The sequence below is a fragment of the Tachyglossus aculeatus genome, chromosome 25 (genome assembly GCF_015852505.1).
Source record: "Tachyglossus aculeatus isolate mTacAcu1 chromosome 25, mTacAcu1.pri, whole genome shotgun sequence".
In the NCBI taxonomy this organism is placed as follows: domain Eukaryota; kingdom Metazoa; phylum Chordata; class Mammalia; order Monotremata; family Tachyglossidae; genus Tachyglossus; species Tachyglossus aculeatus.
In genome coordinates, this window is record NC_052090.1 from 14,902,198 (window position 1) to 14,916,398 (window position 14,201).

At 41.7% G+C, this 14,201-nt stretch overlaps 1 protein-coding gene across 11 annotated transcripts in view; it reads right to left on the bottom strand.

The window, feature by feature from the left end:
- Nucleotides 1-14,201, bottom strand: part of ST18 (ST18 C2H2C-type zinc finger transcription factor) — a 112,530-nt gene that overhangs the window by 16,733 nt on the left and 81,596 nt on the right. For all 11 annotated transcript variants that reach the window (XR_005456243.1, XM_038766675.1, XM_038766668.1 and 8 more), the window contains 5 exons: nucleotides 10,702-10,817; nucleotides 6,218-6,280; nucleotides 5,434-5,502; nucleotides 2,594-2,656; nucleotides 2,421-2,501 (listed from right to left, as the gene is read on the bottom strand). Coding sequence is in view for 10 of the 11 variants with exons in the window: in XM_038766675.1 (XP_038622603.1) it covers nucleotides 2,421-2,501; nucleotides 2,594-2,656; nucleotides 5,434-5,502; nucleotides 6,218-6,280; nucleotides 10,702-10,817 (392 nt within the window). In the remaining variant the exon portion in view is untranslated. The remainder of the gene's footprint in view (nucleotides 1-2,420; nucleotides 2,502-2,593; nucleotides 2,657-5,433; nucleotides 5,503-6,217; nucleotides 6,281-10,701; nucleotides 10,818-14,201) is intronic.

The window sequence follows — 14,201 nt, forward strand, 5'->3', positions numbered from 1 at the left end:
GAGGAGTACGTGTTTTTTCCTCCATTTGAATGGGGAACACGGAAAGGTAGACTGGGACTGACAAAGATTCTCAGAGTTCCAAGCCCTCACCATGCTGCTGGCCCTGATCAAACCATTTCGCATCTCAGTTTCTGATTTCTTTAGTGCAAAGTGCTGCTCACCAGCCCCCCAGGTAGTGATATCAATCAATCAGTCAATCATATTTGAGTGCTTACTGTGAGCAGGGCACTCAAAGCACGTGGGAGTTTACAACATAACCATATAACAGACACAATCCGAGGCCACAGCGAGCTCATGGTCTAGTGGTATGAAAAATAACTAGCGGTTAAGAAAGCCATTTGAAAATTTGGGATGATAGCCCATAAAAATATCACTATCTCTATTTGGTAAAAAAAGAGTTTTCTTGCAAATATAGAACATTTTAATATTAGGAGATGCTAACTGTATATATTACTTGTGCTTATTCTCCTTTCCAGTCACTAAGTAAAGACAGCTTAGGTGGCTAAGGGGTTAGAAACCTGTATCATCTTTTTTCCCCCCCTCAAAGAAGTACATTAGTATAGTTTCTAAACTTTCTGAACCACCCAGTCACAGCTATTCCCAGCCCTTGAGGTTGTATATTCTGAGGTCTCTGCAGGTCAGAAACCTGGTCTGAGTTGTTATCCTTACCTTCCCCCAGGGCTTAGTTCAGTGTTTACAGGAAGCAGAGGGGTCTAGTGGCTAGAGCACGGGCCTGGGAGACAAAAGGATCTGGGTTCTAATCCCAGCTCTGCTGAGTCTGCTGTGTGACCTTGGACAAGTCACTTTACTAATCTGTGCCCCTGCCTCATCTGTAAAATAGGGACTAAGACTGTGAGCCCAATGTGGGACAGAGACTGTGTCCAACCCAATTACCTTGTGTCTACCCTAGCATTTAGTACAGTGTCTGGCAAATTGTAAGCATTTAACAAATACCACAATTATTATTGGGAGAGTACAACAGTATTAGCAGAAATGTTCCCTTCCCTTAATGAGCTTCCAGTAGATGCTCAAATACTACTGAATGAATGAATCTTATCCTCTCTCACTCCTTTCAGTCATCCAGATCTGGCCATGGAGATAAGTTATTTTGCAACTCCAGTATTTCAAGTTGGAAGAAACATGACATTTTTACTGATAATTTCAGGCCTGGACTGCACTGTTCCACTCTACCGGTAGAGTGTTGTGATTACTTCCCCCTATACCAAGCACCTAACCCTTTGAGAAGTGCTTTTGTGTTTTCTGGACGTTTGGCGGTTATTAGGGGCATGAAATTGCAGTTAGAGTTTGACTCTAGATCTCGTGAGAGGTTTGGGATTAAAAGGATGGAGAGTTTCAGAAAGGATGCACGAACTGCGGGGAGATGTGTAGAGATGGCCATGGGGTTGGCAAACACCGGGCTGTGAGAATGTGGAGAGACAAAGGAAGGGCAGAGAGAGGAAAAGGAAAACGAGAGGGAGAGGTAGTGTCAAATGAGAGGAAAAGGAAATTGTCTAAATCTGTTTTTCAGAGACGAGGTGCCTTTCCTTTGATAACTCTGTGGCTTAAAACCATCTTCCTGCAGGTGGCAGACTGTATTTAAACTGTGCGTCCTATGTGTAACAAGCACAGTGACTGACCTGATTAACTTCTATCTATGCCACTGCTTAGCATTTAACAAAACCCATAATAACAAACAACTAGTGAGTAACGGTGTACAAGTGATGGTACTTAAAGCCCCACATTTTAAAGAAATTATGTGAGCACACGGTTTAATTCCAACTTGATATAATTGGAGGTTATTTTTTAAAGCTTTCTGTGGGTAGGATCACTTGTTGGTTTTATATTTCCCCAACCACGTAGTATAGTGAATTGCACTCTGAGTGCTCCATAAATACTACTACTAGGGATATGGTAGTTTATTGCGTTTAACTTTCCAGAAGCAACCTCTAACAATTTTCTGCACCATCGGGAAAATGGTTCAAAGACTGTAGTTAATTGGAAGGGAGTTTTTCTCAGCGCAAACCTATACTGAAATGTGTATATACATTTAATCTGATATATTTGAGAGCAAGCGGTAACCCTAAGTCTCAAGAGTCCCTAAATCCTCCCAGCCCTCCAGAATGATTCAGAGGGAGAGAGAATGCTGGATGCCTCATTTCACCTATCCAGGTCTATCACTTCTAGCCCTTTTAACCTTGTAGACTCTTGCAACATTCGCGATTAACTAGTCGATCGTTTTTATTGAGTGCTTACTGTGTGCAGAGCAATGTACTAAGCACTTGGGAGAGTATAACAGATTTAGTATACATGATCCCTGTGCTTAAGGAGCTAACTAGGAGATCTAAAAGAAAAGGTACCAGATCTGTGAGCCTGTGAGAGCCGGCTTGATGGGCTGACTTCACCCCAGCCCCTGCACTTACTTAAGTTCAGGGTCTTCCTTGTCTTCCTTGGTAGGAGTCACTTTGATACTCCCTTTCCTGGCACGAGGACAGCCAGACAAGCTGAAAGAAACACCCAACAGAAAACAACTGAAACATGCTGATTCCTGCTGGTTCTCCGGACTCTTTCCCTGCCGTATGGGAACTTCTCCTACCTTCTGTGGGAAGCATAATTTCCAGTCACATGACCTGAGCCATCACAACCAGGGGTTGGGCACCTGCATTACACAAGCAAATGAAAAAAATGAGTTGAGTGACAAAACAGAAATGTGGATGTTCAAAGTCTAGAAAAATTAAGCCTTTTCATCTATGGAGGAGTAGACTCATGCACTTTAAACTGGCTCTTGCTGAATTTTCCTGCTAAGAAAATGACTTTTTTGAAATGGCAGGCAGCCTACAATTTTGCATAATGGCCACTGAATGCTGAAAATGGGCCCATAACTTACTGCTGGAGATTTGTCCTCAACATTTGCAGATATTCTGAAGGCTGTGGTTGTTCTGGTGTTAAAAGGGGAAAAGTTAAAAGGGAAGCAGCATGGCCTACTGGAAAGAGCATCCTGGGTTCTAATCCCAGCTCTGCCACCTGACGGCTGTGTGACTTTGAGCAAGCCATTTAGCTTCTCTGTACCTCAGTTTCCTCATCTGTAACATGGTGATCCAATACTTGTTCTTCCTCCCCCTTAAACTTTAAGTCCCATGTGAAACAGTGACTGTGTCCAATCTGATTATCTTGTATCTAAACGTATCTAATGTAGTGCTTAGTTCAGGGCTTGGCACACAGTAAGCACTTAAATACCATTATTATTATTATCATCACTTTCAAAATCTCTTTTCTGTGGTTGTCTGTTTTCCTAGCCAATGTGTAAGCACCGCAGAGAGCGCATAAGTAAACCTGAAATGGCACAACTGAGGTGGAGGTCTTTTGGCTCCCAGAAAATGTCAGACTTGGGCCCCACACCAATGACCAGAAGAGGCTGCCAACAGTGTGTTTTTGGGTGGCTGGAGGATAGTGAAAGGGGAGGAAAAGAGCACCGCTCCCTACTGAGGGCTGGCTAGGGAGAAGGCTGCCATCATATTCCCAGTACCCTCTACCCCTCAACTTGGTCAAACTAGCATTCTAGCGGCAGAGGGTCTGCCAGCTTAGCCCTATCATTTCCTGCTGGTTCTACTTCCTCTCCCTTTACCCTTCTTGACCCTTTGAGACGGCACCTAGAGAGGTGCTTAACAAACACCATAATTATTATTTTGGTCTAGTGGAAAGAGCATGAGATTGGAAGTCAGGAGACTCCAGGTTGAGAACTAGCCCCACCACTGGCCCACTAGATGATTTTAAGTAAATCACAACCTCTCTGGTCCCTAGTTTCTCACCTACAAAATGGAGATAAGATGTAGTGTGAGCCCTGGGTTTCCCAGCCCAAAACCCTGTATCACTGGCACAGAGCAAGTGCTTAATAAATGCCATAATTATTATTACCTGCCCCTGTACCAAAAATCTTCTATTTTTCTGGATTCTGGCCTAAACATTTATCATCAAATTATGGCTTTCACACTTATAAATAGGAGATTTAAGGGAATGAAAATACTTGAGAATAGATATGAAAAAGCAGCGTGGCTCAGTGGAAAAGAGCCTGGGCTTTGGAGTCAGTGGTCATGGATTCAAATCCCAGCTCTGCCAACTGTCAGCTGTGTGACTTTGGGCAAGTCACTTTGCTTCTCTGTGCCTCAGTTCCCTCACCTGTAAAATGGGGATTGACTGTGAGCCCCCCGTGGGACAACCTGATCACCTTGTAACCCCCCCAGCGCTTAGAACAGTGCTTTGCACATAGTAAGTGCTTAATAAATGCCATCATTATTATTATAAAAAGCAGAAAAAACATAATTCTATTTAAAACCAGTATTCTAAAAAGTACTATGCTTCAATCCTTATGTATTTTTATATGCTCTATACTAGTCACACCTCTAAGTCACTCTATACTTTAAGCTCCTTGTGGGCAGGGAATAAGCCTACCAACTCTGTTATAATGTACTCTCTCAAACACTGAGTACAGTGCCCTGAATATAGTGCTTGCTCAGTAAATTCAATTAATTGATAATAAACTTGTAAAGCAGAAAGGTACTTTGTGTCTTCGTAAATGTTTTGTGTCTTTTAGCTTACGACTCCAGTTTCAAAAATTCTGCAATTTTTATTCAAAATGAGGGTAGAGTTGCCAATTCACCAAAACTATAACCCTAGCTAGGCTAAATCTACCAGAAATTCTGGAATTCTCTATGGTTCCATCAAAATATCACTCTGGCATGGAAGCTATAATTGAGAATAACTGTGGTATTAGTTAAGTGCTTTCTCTGTGCCAAGCACTGAAGTACTGGAGTAGGTATAAGCAGATTGGATACAGTCTCTATCTCACATTTAATTAACAATAATTGTGGATTTTGCTAAATGCTTACTATGTGTTAAGCGCTGCACTGAGCACTGGAGTAGATACAAGTTAATAAGGTCAGACACAGTCCATGTCCCACTGAGGTATTAGAGAATCAGTAACTTTTCCAGGGTTGTTAATAATAATAATAATAATGGCATTTATTAAGCACTTACTATGTGCAGAGCACTGTTCTAAGCGCTGGGGAGGTTACAAGGTGATCAGGTTGTCCCACAAGGGGGCTCACAGTCTTAATCCCCATTTTACAGATGAGGAACTGAGGCCCAGAGAAGTGAAGTGACTTGCCCAAAGTCACACAGCTGACACTTGGCGGAGCTGGGATTTGAACCCATGACCTCTGACTCCAAAGCCCGTGCTCTTTCCACAGACCATACAGGGATTAGAACCCAGGTCCTCTGACTCCCATGCTCATGCTTTTCCTACTGGGCCATGCTGCTTCTCTAAATTAACTGCAACATATTTATCCATCAATAATGAAACTGCAATTCTGAACTGGGAATAAATATACCGACAATGAGAAAAATTGCCGCCACATTATGTTCTAATCAAACACTTACTTAAGCTCCTGAGAGTTGGCAGCCATTAGGGATTTTAGTGTCTTGTCAGCTAATGGGCATCCAGAAACGCTACAAAAGACAATATTTCAAAAGTGAAAATAATTAAAAATCAACAAAATGGTCTAACTCATTTGTGTTTGGAGACATTTAAACTCAGTAATAATGAATCTGTGCAAAACTGTCTGTATGTAGTGAGTTAACACAGAACTATTCTTCTCAGAGAAAGGACGTGATTCAGACCAAGAGAGTAGTCCCACTAAAAAGACTAAAGAAAATATCCAAAACGATGAGCTACGTTCTCAGCTTTGATATGCAAATAAAAGAAAAAGAGTATAACACTTTATGCAAAGCTTACTTGGGTAATTATTTTAAGTCCCACACCTTATCTTATTTTTACTCTCTAGGAAGCACCAAAATATTTTATAGTGAATACACTGCAAATACAAATTTCAGCTACTCTGCAAAGCTGCGGTCAAAAAAAGCAGAACTCTTTATCTTAGTCAAAAATGATCAGTCCTGGGAAAACACATATCTAGAAAGACAATTTAAAGCAAACTCATTTCTTTCACTTTGGGATACTGTACTCTCCCAACCACTTAATACAGTGCTGTGCACACCATAAGCATTCAATAAGTACCACTGACTTCAAATAACAAAAAGAGCCAGCCCACCAAGACAAAACCTTACTAATGTAATCAAGAACAAATATTAAAAGCAGAATAGCCACCTGATGAGCTCTGAAGGCCCTGAAGCTAGGCCCCACTGCCCAATCTCTTAGCAGTACCTGCGATGTGATGCGTAGTTTCCGGTTACGTGGCCACTTCCATCACATCCTGGAGTGGGGCAGCTGGGTGAACAAAAGATAGACATGGGAGCATTTCAAAGGTGAGCAGGTGCCAATTCGCCTTCCCTGATAAGGTTTCTTCACTTCCAACCCTGGGCAAACTCTCAATCATTTGATCCTAAAACCTCATTCTGATGATCCAGGGGGGGTATTTACTGTGTACTGCTGAGATGGAGTGGATTATCTAAAAGATCCCCAGTCAGAAAATGATCAGGATTACAATCCTTAGAAATTTATTTTCAATTCTACATTAAATTCCATTGTCCTGGTGGCTTGGATTGATTTTTCACTTCAGCAAATAAGGTGCTGATGTTAGTGAATGCCTTCCAAAGATTAATGAAATAATTCAGAGCACTGGAAATGGCCCCCTAGCACCACAGTGATATCACAGGGGATCCCAGGGAAAAGCTGATATCTCTATGCAGGCAGGCTGCCAGATGAGTCTAAGATAAAGACCAGAAAGGTCTTTTCCAACTAGGAGAGCAGAGCAGCCTCCCAGCAGGAACTCCAGCCAGGCCCCAGTGACGGTGGAATGGTGTCTAAACCAGTCTCAGTAAAATAATAATAATAGTTGTGGTACTTGTTAAACACTTACTGTGTCCCGGGCATGGTACTAAGCATTGGGGTGGATAAAGGCAAATCAAGTTGGACACAGTCCCTGTCCCACGTGGGGCTCACAATCTCAATCCCCATTTCACAGATGAGGTAACTGAAGCCCAGAGAAGTGAAGTGAGCACTGCTGCCTGTCAGCGGTCTTTCCTGGCCCCAGGACTGGGCTGCCTCACGGCAGCAGGGAAGAGCCAGAGGCATTCCATGTCAGGCAGTGGTATCCTTTGCCGGTGTGGGATTTGCTTATGTCAGGACCTCGACCCATCACCCCATCCATCAGTCTTGTTGATGGGGCACACAGTCTAAGTAGGAGGGAGAACAGGTGTTTTATTCCATTTTACAGTTGAAGAAACTGAGGCACAGAGAAGTTCAGTGACTTCCCAAGGTCACACAGCAAGCAAGTGGTGGAGCTGGAATTAGAACCCAGGTCCTCTGACTTCCAAGCCCATGGTCTTTCCATTAGGCAATGCTACCTTCATTCCTGTTGGTGTTTCTCTATACTAAAAAAACCCTTTTCTGCATCCTGGGTCCCCTTTCCAGGGCTTGCCTCATCTCCTTGTTCCCATTCCTATCCAAATTCCTGGAATAGGTTGTAAACACTTGCTGGCTCCACTTCCTCTCCCTTCACCCTTCTCGACCCTTGAGACGGAACTCTTCAAGGTCGCCAAAAACCTCTTTATAGTCAAATTCAACGGACAACTTTGTCAAAATCCTCCGTAACCTCTTACTCGTCTTTGACCACTCTCTGTGGACCCACTCCTTCCTCCTGGAAATGAAATGCTATCAGAATTTGATTTTTCCAACAAAGTATTCACCTGGTTCTCCTTCCCTTGAAGCCCTTTCTCAGTTTCATTCATTAACATCTTTTCCATCTTTCATTACTTAAGCTGCCCTGCACTGAATATCTGTTCTAGGTCTCCTGCTCTTTTCATTCTATGCCCACTGTCTTGGGCAGCTTATCTGCTCACGTGGTTTCAGCTACAAGTGCTAGGTGGATGACGACTCCCATATCTACTTTTTCAGCCATGACTTCTCATTTTACCCAATATCTTGCATTTTTCCTTGCCTCTCTGACCTCTCCACTTGGAAATCTTACTGGTTCTTCTGACACTACGTTTCTCAAATCTGTCTTTTCCTCTCCAACCAACCAGCTACCATCCTGTTTTTTTCATATTCAGGATAGACTATTTCATTCATTCCATTGTATTTATTGAGCGCTTACTGTGTGCAGAGCACTGTACTAAGCGCTTGGGAAGTCCAAGTCGGCAACATATAGAGACGGTCCCTACCCAACAACGGGCTCACAGTCTAGAAGGGGGAGACAGACAACGAAACATGTAGACAGCGGCACATGACTTTTATACCATATCAATAGACGGCTGAAAAATATTTGACACCAGTAGTTGAATGGGGCTTGGGTGAGTTCTAGGTAATTGAGGCTGCTCTGAAGAGTTCAACAATTTCTTAACACTATATCCTATTTATCAGCTTCCTCCCTAGTCTCCCTGCTCCAAGCCTCTCTCCCACTGAAATCTATACTACATATTGCTGTTCACATCACGTATCTCAAGGTTTGCTGGGATCACATCCTTTATCTCTCAAAAACTTCCAGTGGCTTCCCATTTTCCCCCACACCAAGCAAAAGCTCGTTACAACTGGCTTCAAGGCTCTTCCCCCAAATTCTCCCATTCTACATATTGGCTCTTTCTCCCTGATACTTAACCAGTGTGTAATCTTTCAGCCCTCCAGGCTCATCTTCTAACTGTACCTTGCCCTTCAGTTTACATCTCCATCCACTGATTCCTGCTGCTTACTAAGCCTGGAACTACTTTTCCGTCCAAATCCACCAGACCCAAGTTCTTCCTATCTTCCCCAAATCCCACCTCCTTCTATTTCACCACACCCAAGCTGCAACAGCAACCTTTACTTAGCATTTTGTTTTTCTTTCCTTTTCTCACCACTTCTGCATATGTATATTTTATTTGGATTTCATTTGAACATTCCATTACTTACCTTGCTACTTCATCCTGATATACTTGAACAACTTCCTGTTATGTCCTCTTACACATACTATTTATAAATTATTTTCTTTAGTTCTGTCTTTTAGATAGTAAGCTCTTTCAAAAATGAGAGCAAATCATATGGCTTTTGCTTCCGTTTGGCTCTCCCAAGCACTTAGGTCACTGATTTGAACACATTCTGAGCTCAATTACCACTGCTTGATTGGTTTAACCAAATCAGTAGGTGGGCCATTTCAAAGCTGGGATACCAAAGCAAAGTTCAGAAAAATGAGCTCTATAATCTTTGTTAGGTTGATCCCCTATTAGCAGTTCACCCCTTTTCATGTCCATGCATTGTTTAAAAAACATTAGAACAAAAATCTATCTTATGATTGCCATCAATGTAAAAAACCATAGTTCATTTACTCCTAGTAAATTTCCCTATGTGATTTTTGGAATCCTTAGTTTCTAACCCATTAGTTTTCTTTAATACTGCACAGAAGTTACCCATTGGGAGTACATGGAATCACGCCTCTACTACTCAGTGCTCTTTGTGCAGTTGCTAATAATTAGAGGGAAGAATCAGTGATAACGTTCTTATAACATTCTGTGCCTTTTCCCTTTGTATGTCTGCAGTGTAAGCCTTTACCCCATGTAAGTAAAAGACTTCCAGTTTTGGATTTGGGATGAATTGATGGATTTGGGATGAAATGATAGAGTATAGCTTTTTGTCCTCCTGTAAATTAACACCTTCCCAGTGAAATTTCCTCTATAGGTTTGCTCTGCTTCTGCAGTCAGGTAATCAGAGAAAATAGAGTCAAGACCTTTCTGACTCTTAAAGGAGGGGCGGGGGGGCGGGGGTTGGGGTTTGTGTGTATGTGCTCATTTGTATGATTCAATTCAGTCTGAATCACCTCATTTCTTTGGGGAGGATACAATTATAAAGGAAACAAGTCACTGAAAGCGAAATGTACATTTATAGAACAATTGTCCATTCAGAAGTTTCTCCATGAGAACTAGCTGAGTTTTTGCTCCAACCACTAACTCATTCAGGTTGCTGAATAAATATCCCACGGACCTAAATGTCACTCTCCGGGCAGAAATGTGGAACGTTCTCCATGTGGACACTGCCTCTCAGGTAGATTCTGTTTTAGATACACATTGCAAACTAGTGTGCAATGTCATCCATGCATTAGTTTGCCAAATACAATTCTAATTAGTATACCTGATATCAAAATGTATATGCATCAAAGATTTATCAAATCATGCATGTGCAGAGTCAAATTAAGCATTTATGCGAGCCAAAGATATTGTGGCATTAGAGGTTTACATGCTTAGAACAGTGCCCAGTGCTTAGAACAGTGCTTTGCACATAGTAAGCACTTAACAAAAGCCATTATTATTACACAACTACACTACCCTTACTGTAGCACACTAGTCTTCCTTTACCACATCAGCCTTACTATACTGTGTCAGTGTGGTTTTGAGTTTTTTTTTTCACTTTTCAGCAGTAAAACAACACTGACTATTATTAGAAAAGAACATATCATACAAAAACATCAGTTGTGGTAGTATATTATATTTGAACCTGATCTACTAATTCCCACTGAATGAATGGCTTCTGTAGCATGATTTTTTTTCCCATATCAGCTAGCTCTTGAGGAACACAATTAAGGCATTAGAGGAGTACTAGGAAAGTCTTCTTAAAATAACTAGCAAAACAGACACACAACTGATTTCGATCATCTCTAACAATTGTTTCCTTGAACTTCAGATTTCTTGAAAACATCATGAAGTTGAAGTTATATCACTCACGTGATGAGTTCCTTTTTGAGATCTCTTGCATGGATCCTGGGTTTAGGGCTTGGAATAGAGACTTCTCCAGGATACTTTTTTTCTTCTAGGTTTTCTGGAGACCTCGTAGCATCTTTCTGAAAGAGATGAAAGAATTTAGTAGTATAGCAAAGACTTGGGATAGTAAAAAGAGAAGCAATGTGGCTCACTAGAAAGAGCACGGGTTTGGGAGTCAGAGGTCATGGGTTCTAATTCTGGCTCCGTCACTTGTCAGCTGTGTGACTTTGGGCAAGTCACTTAACTTCTCTGTGCCTCAGTTACCTCATCTGTGAAATGGGGATTCAGACTGTGAGCCCCATGGGGGGCAACCTGATTACAATGTATCCCCCCCAGTGCTTAGAACAGTGCTTGGCACATAGTAAGCACTTACCAACTACCATCATCATCATCATTAAAAACAAAAGGAATAATACATTGGATCATAAGAAATGTAATAATGGGTTAGACCAATGTTTCACCCAGCCTAGACATCTTCTTTGAACAGTGGCACCACCAAATACTTGGAAAAACAGTGGGATGTTTGCTTTGTTGATCTCCATCTTCATGTCTAGAGAGGTATTTGTCAACATCTCTACCTTTTCCCCTTGTAGTCCTTTATGGATCTATTAATGTGTGCTTACCTTCTTGAAACTTCCCACATCTTTAAACCATTTCCTCTACCCATTACGGTCCTCTGACCATGAATTTATCCACTCCTTTCTCGAATATACTGATTATGTTTGACCTATAAGACGTCCTGGTATACCAAATTTCCTGTTTATCATTCATTGTGTCTTTGGGCTGTGAAGCTACAGCTTGAAGCTTCAGAAGGTTCCCCTGGTGTTGTAGGATTTAAGGAACAAATTCTGTGTCCATTTTGTCCAGAACTTTTATGATTTTGCAAACTTTCTTGGCCTTGATAGCTTCCTAATTTTTTAGGGCATCTTCATAAAGAAGCTCCTCCATCCACTTGGTCAGGGTGTCTTTTCTGTGCTTTTCTAGTTCTATTCTGACTTTCCTCACAGTCAGAAACCGGTATTGTCCGTGGGGTGTCACCTTGTAGTAGAACTGTTTTTTTTTTGTATTTTATATAACCTGTGATCAGATCATTATAACCTTTTTTAGTTACTACCACATGTTTGGCAGATGACTGGTGGCAGCAGTTCGCAATAACACTAAGAGATCTTTCTCAATCATGACTGAGTTCATCTATCCCTTTCTGGCTACTCACTCTCCTTTTTGAGATTTTCCTGAAGTTTATCCCCATCAGCACAGCAGTTCAACACCTGGAAGAATGTAATAATAATAATAATGATGGCATTTATTAAGCACTTACTATGTGCAAAGCACTGTTCTAAGCACTGGGGGGAATACAAGGTGATCAGGTTGTCCCACGTGGGCTCACAGTCTTAATCCCCATTTCACAGATGAGGTAACTGAGGCTCAGAGAAGTTAAGTGACTTGCCCAATGTCACACAGCAGACATGTGGCGGAGCCAGAATTTGAACCCAGGACCTCTGACTCCAAAGCCCGTGCTCTTTCCACTGAGCCATGCACAATGTGAGATCCCAGAGATTTCACTGTATATCCCATCTCCATGAAAACTGTGAACAAAATTGGTCTCCGCACCAAGTTCTGGGAGACATCATTACATAAATTTTGCCATCTGGAATGTGATCTTTTCTTTCTTCCCTTTGCTTTCTATCTGCAGCCAGATTTCTATTCATGATAGAACATCCCTTTTAACCCAGTGACAACTGAGGTTTTTTTTTTAAGCTCTTGGGTGGAACTTTGCCAAGGCCTTTTGAAAACCTAAATCCATTCTGTTCCAATTCTCCACTCCCTTACATGCTTAGTGACTACTTCAATAAAAACCCCAATACTAAGATTAGACAGACATGATTTCACCTTACAGAAAATGTGCTTTCCCCCCAATGTGTTGTATGTATTTAGGGTCTGAATAATATTACCCTTTATTATAGATTCCACCAGTTTACTTGTTTAGAAGGGGAACACGGTAATTTCCAAGGTTATTTGTTTTTCATAGTTGGGGGTGATCAAACTTTTAATGTAGTGACCATTTATAAAAGTTTCACAGTCCTACCAGGAGTTGGCAAATTCTAACAGTTCCTTCTGAACTCTCACATGGAAATCATTGAATCCTGGAGTTTAGCTTATATCTAGTTATAAATGTATTAATCAGTCTAGTTATTAAACATCCTGTTTGCCCCAGCTTGAACTAAAATTGTACTTGTCCATTTCCAACATTTATAAGCACTCAAAATTTTAATCTTATTTTTTTCCTCATCCATTTTGGCTTAATATATTTCTCTTACAGTAGGTTTGATAATTTATCCTTTTTATTATCAACCCAAATAAAAATATATTTTTTTCTAAAAAGATTCATCACTATGCTGGTTCTGGTGATTGGAATTAGGGACTCTCAAGAGGTAGCTGGAAGTGATTGGGGAAAACTGTTAGAAACTTTTAAAATTTCCTCTTCCCTTTATCATTTTCTGGTTGAGGAATTCCCCTCCCTTCATTGTTGATGGCTTACTTGGTGGTGAGAACCCTAACTGCAATCCCAGTGCCATTCAAAATTAATATTCACTTATCGTAGAACGGCCTGGCCCATTATCTCACTATTGCTCTTTGTACCTCTTAATATGAAGATTGGTCTATAAATTAAACAGAAATAAACTCCAATATGAAGTGGTTAGGGTACCTTTCAGAGAGAACCATAGAAGAAATAATTGTGGGCAGGGAGAGTGTCTACCAAATCTGCAGAACTGTACTCTCCTAAGTGCTCAGTTCAGTGCTCTGCACACAGTAAATGCTCACCAAATACCACTGATTGATTTAGCAAATGGCAACTCAATAAGTGGCACACTGGCACCTGAAAGTTAGTATCCTTCCAATTGAACACATTTCTATAACTTGCTTTCAACATCACAGGGGGCAATCACCCCCAAAAAGGGGATCCTGAGGGGTGGAAGCCATTAACATCACCTCCATAGCTTTCTGAGCAAGGTAGCAGATGTAACTTCTCTAAATGTCCTAGCCATCTTAGAGCCAGAAAGAGACTCGAGGTGGGGCTGTGGTGGTGGCTTCACCTCTTGCTCCCTCCCTGCAGGAAAAAGAGGAAGAGAAGGAAGGAGGGGAGGATGTTATTGCTATGGCCTCTGTCACCACTTGACGACTCCTTTCTGGGCTCCAGGATTGGCCCTAAACAATTTCTTCTGGTCTGGTCTGTAAGCAGTCTGGAGGAAGAGAAGGAAGGAGGGGAGGATGTTATTGCTATGGCCTCTGTCACCACTTGACGACTCCTTTCTGGGCTCCAGGATTGGCCCTAAACAATTTCTTCTGGTCTGGTCTGTAAGCAGTCTGGGTGCTGAGGATGGGGTGTGGGCTGGCACTTTGGACTTAACTATCGTTCTGCTGTTTCTCGGCCAGAACCTGTGGCCATTGGCTGCAGAATGAGT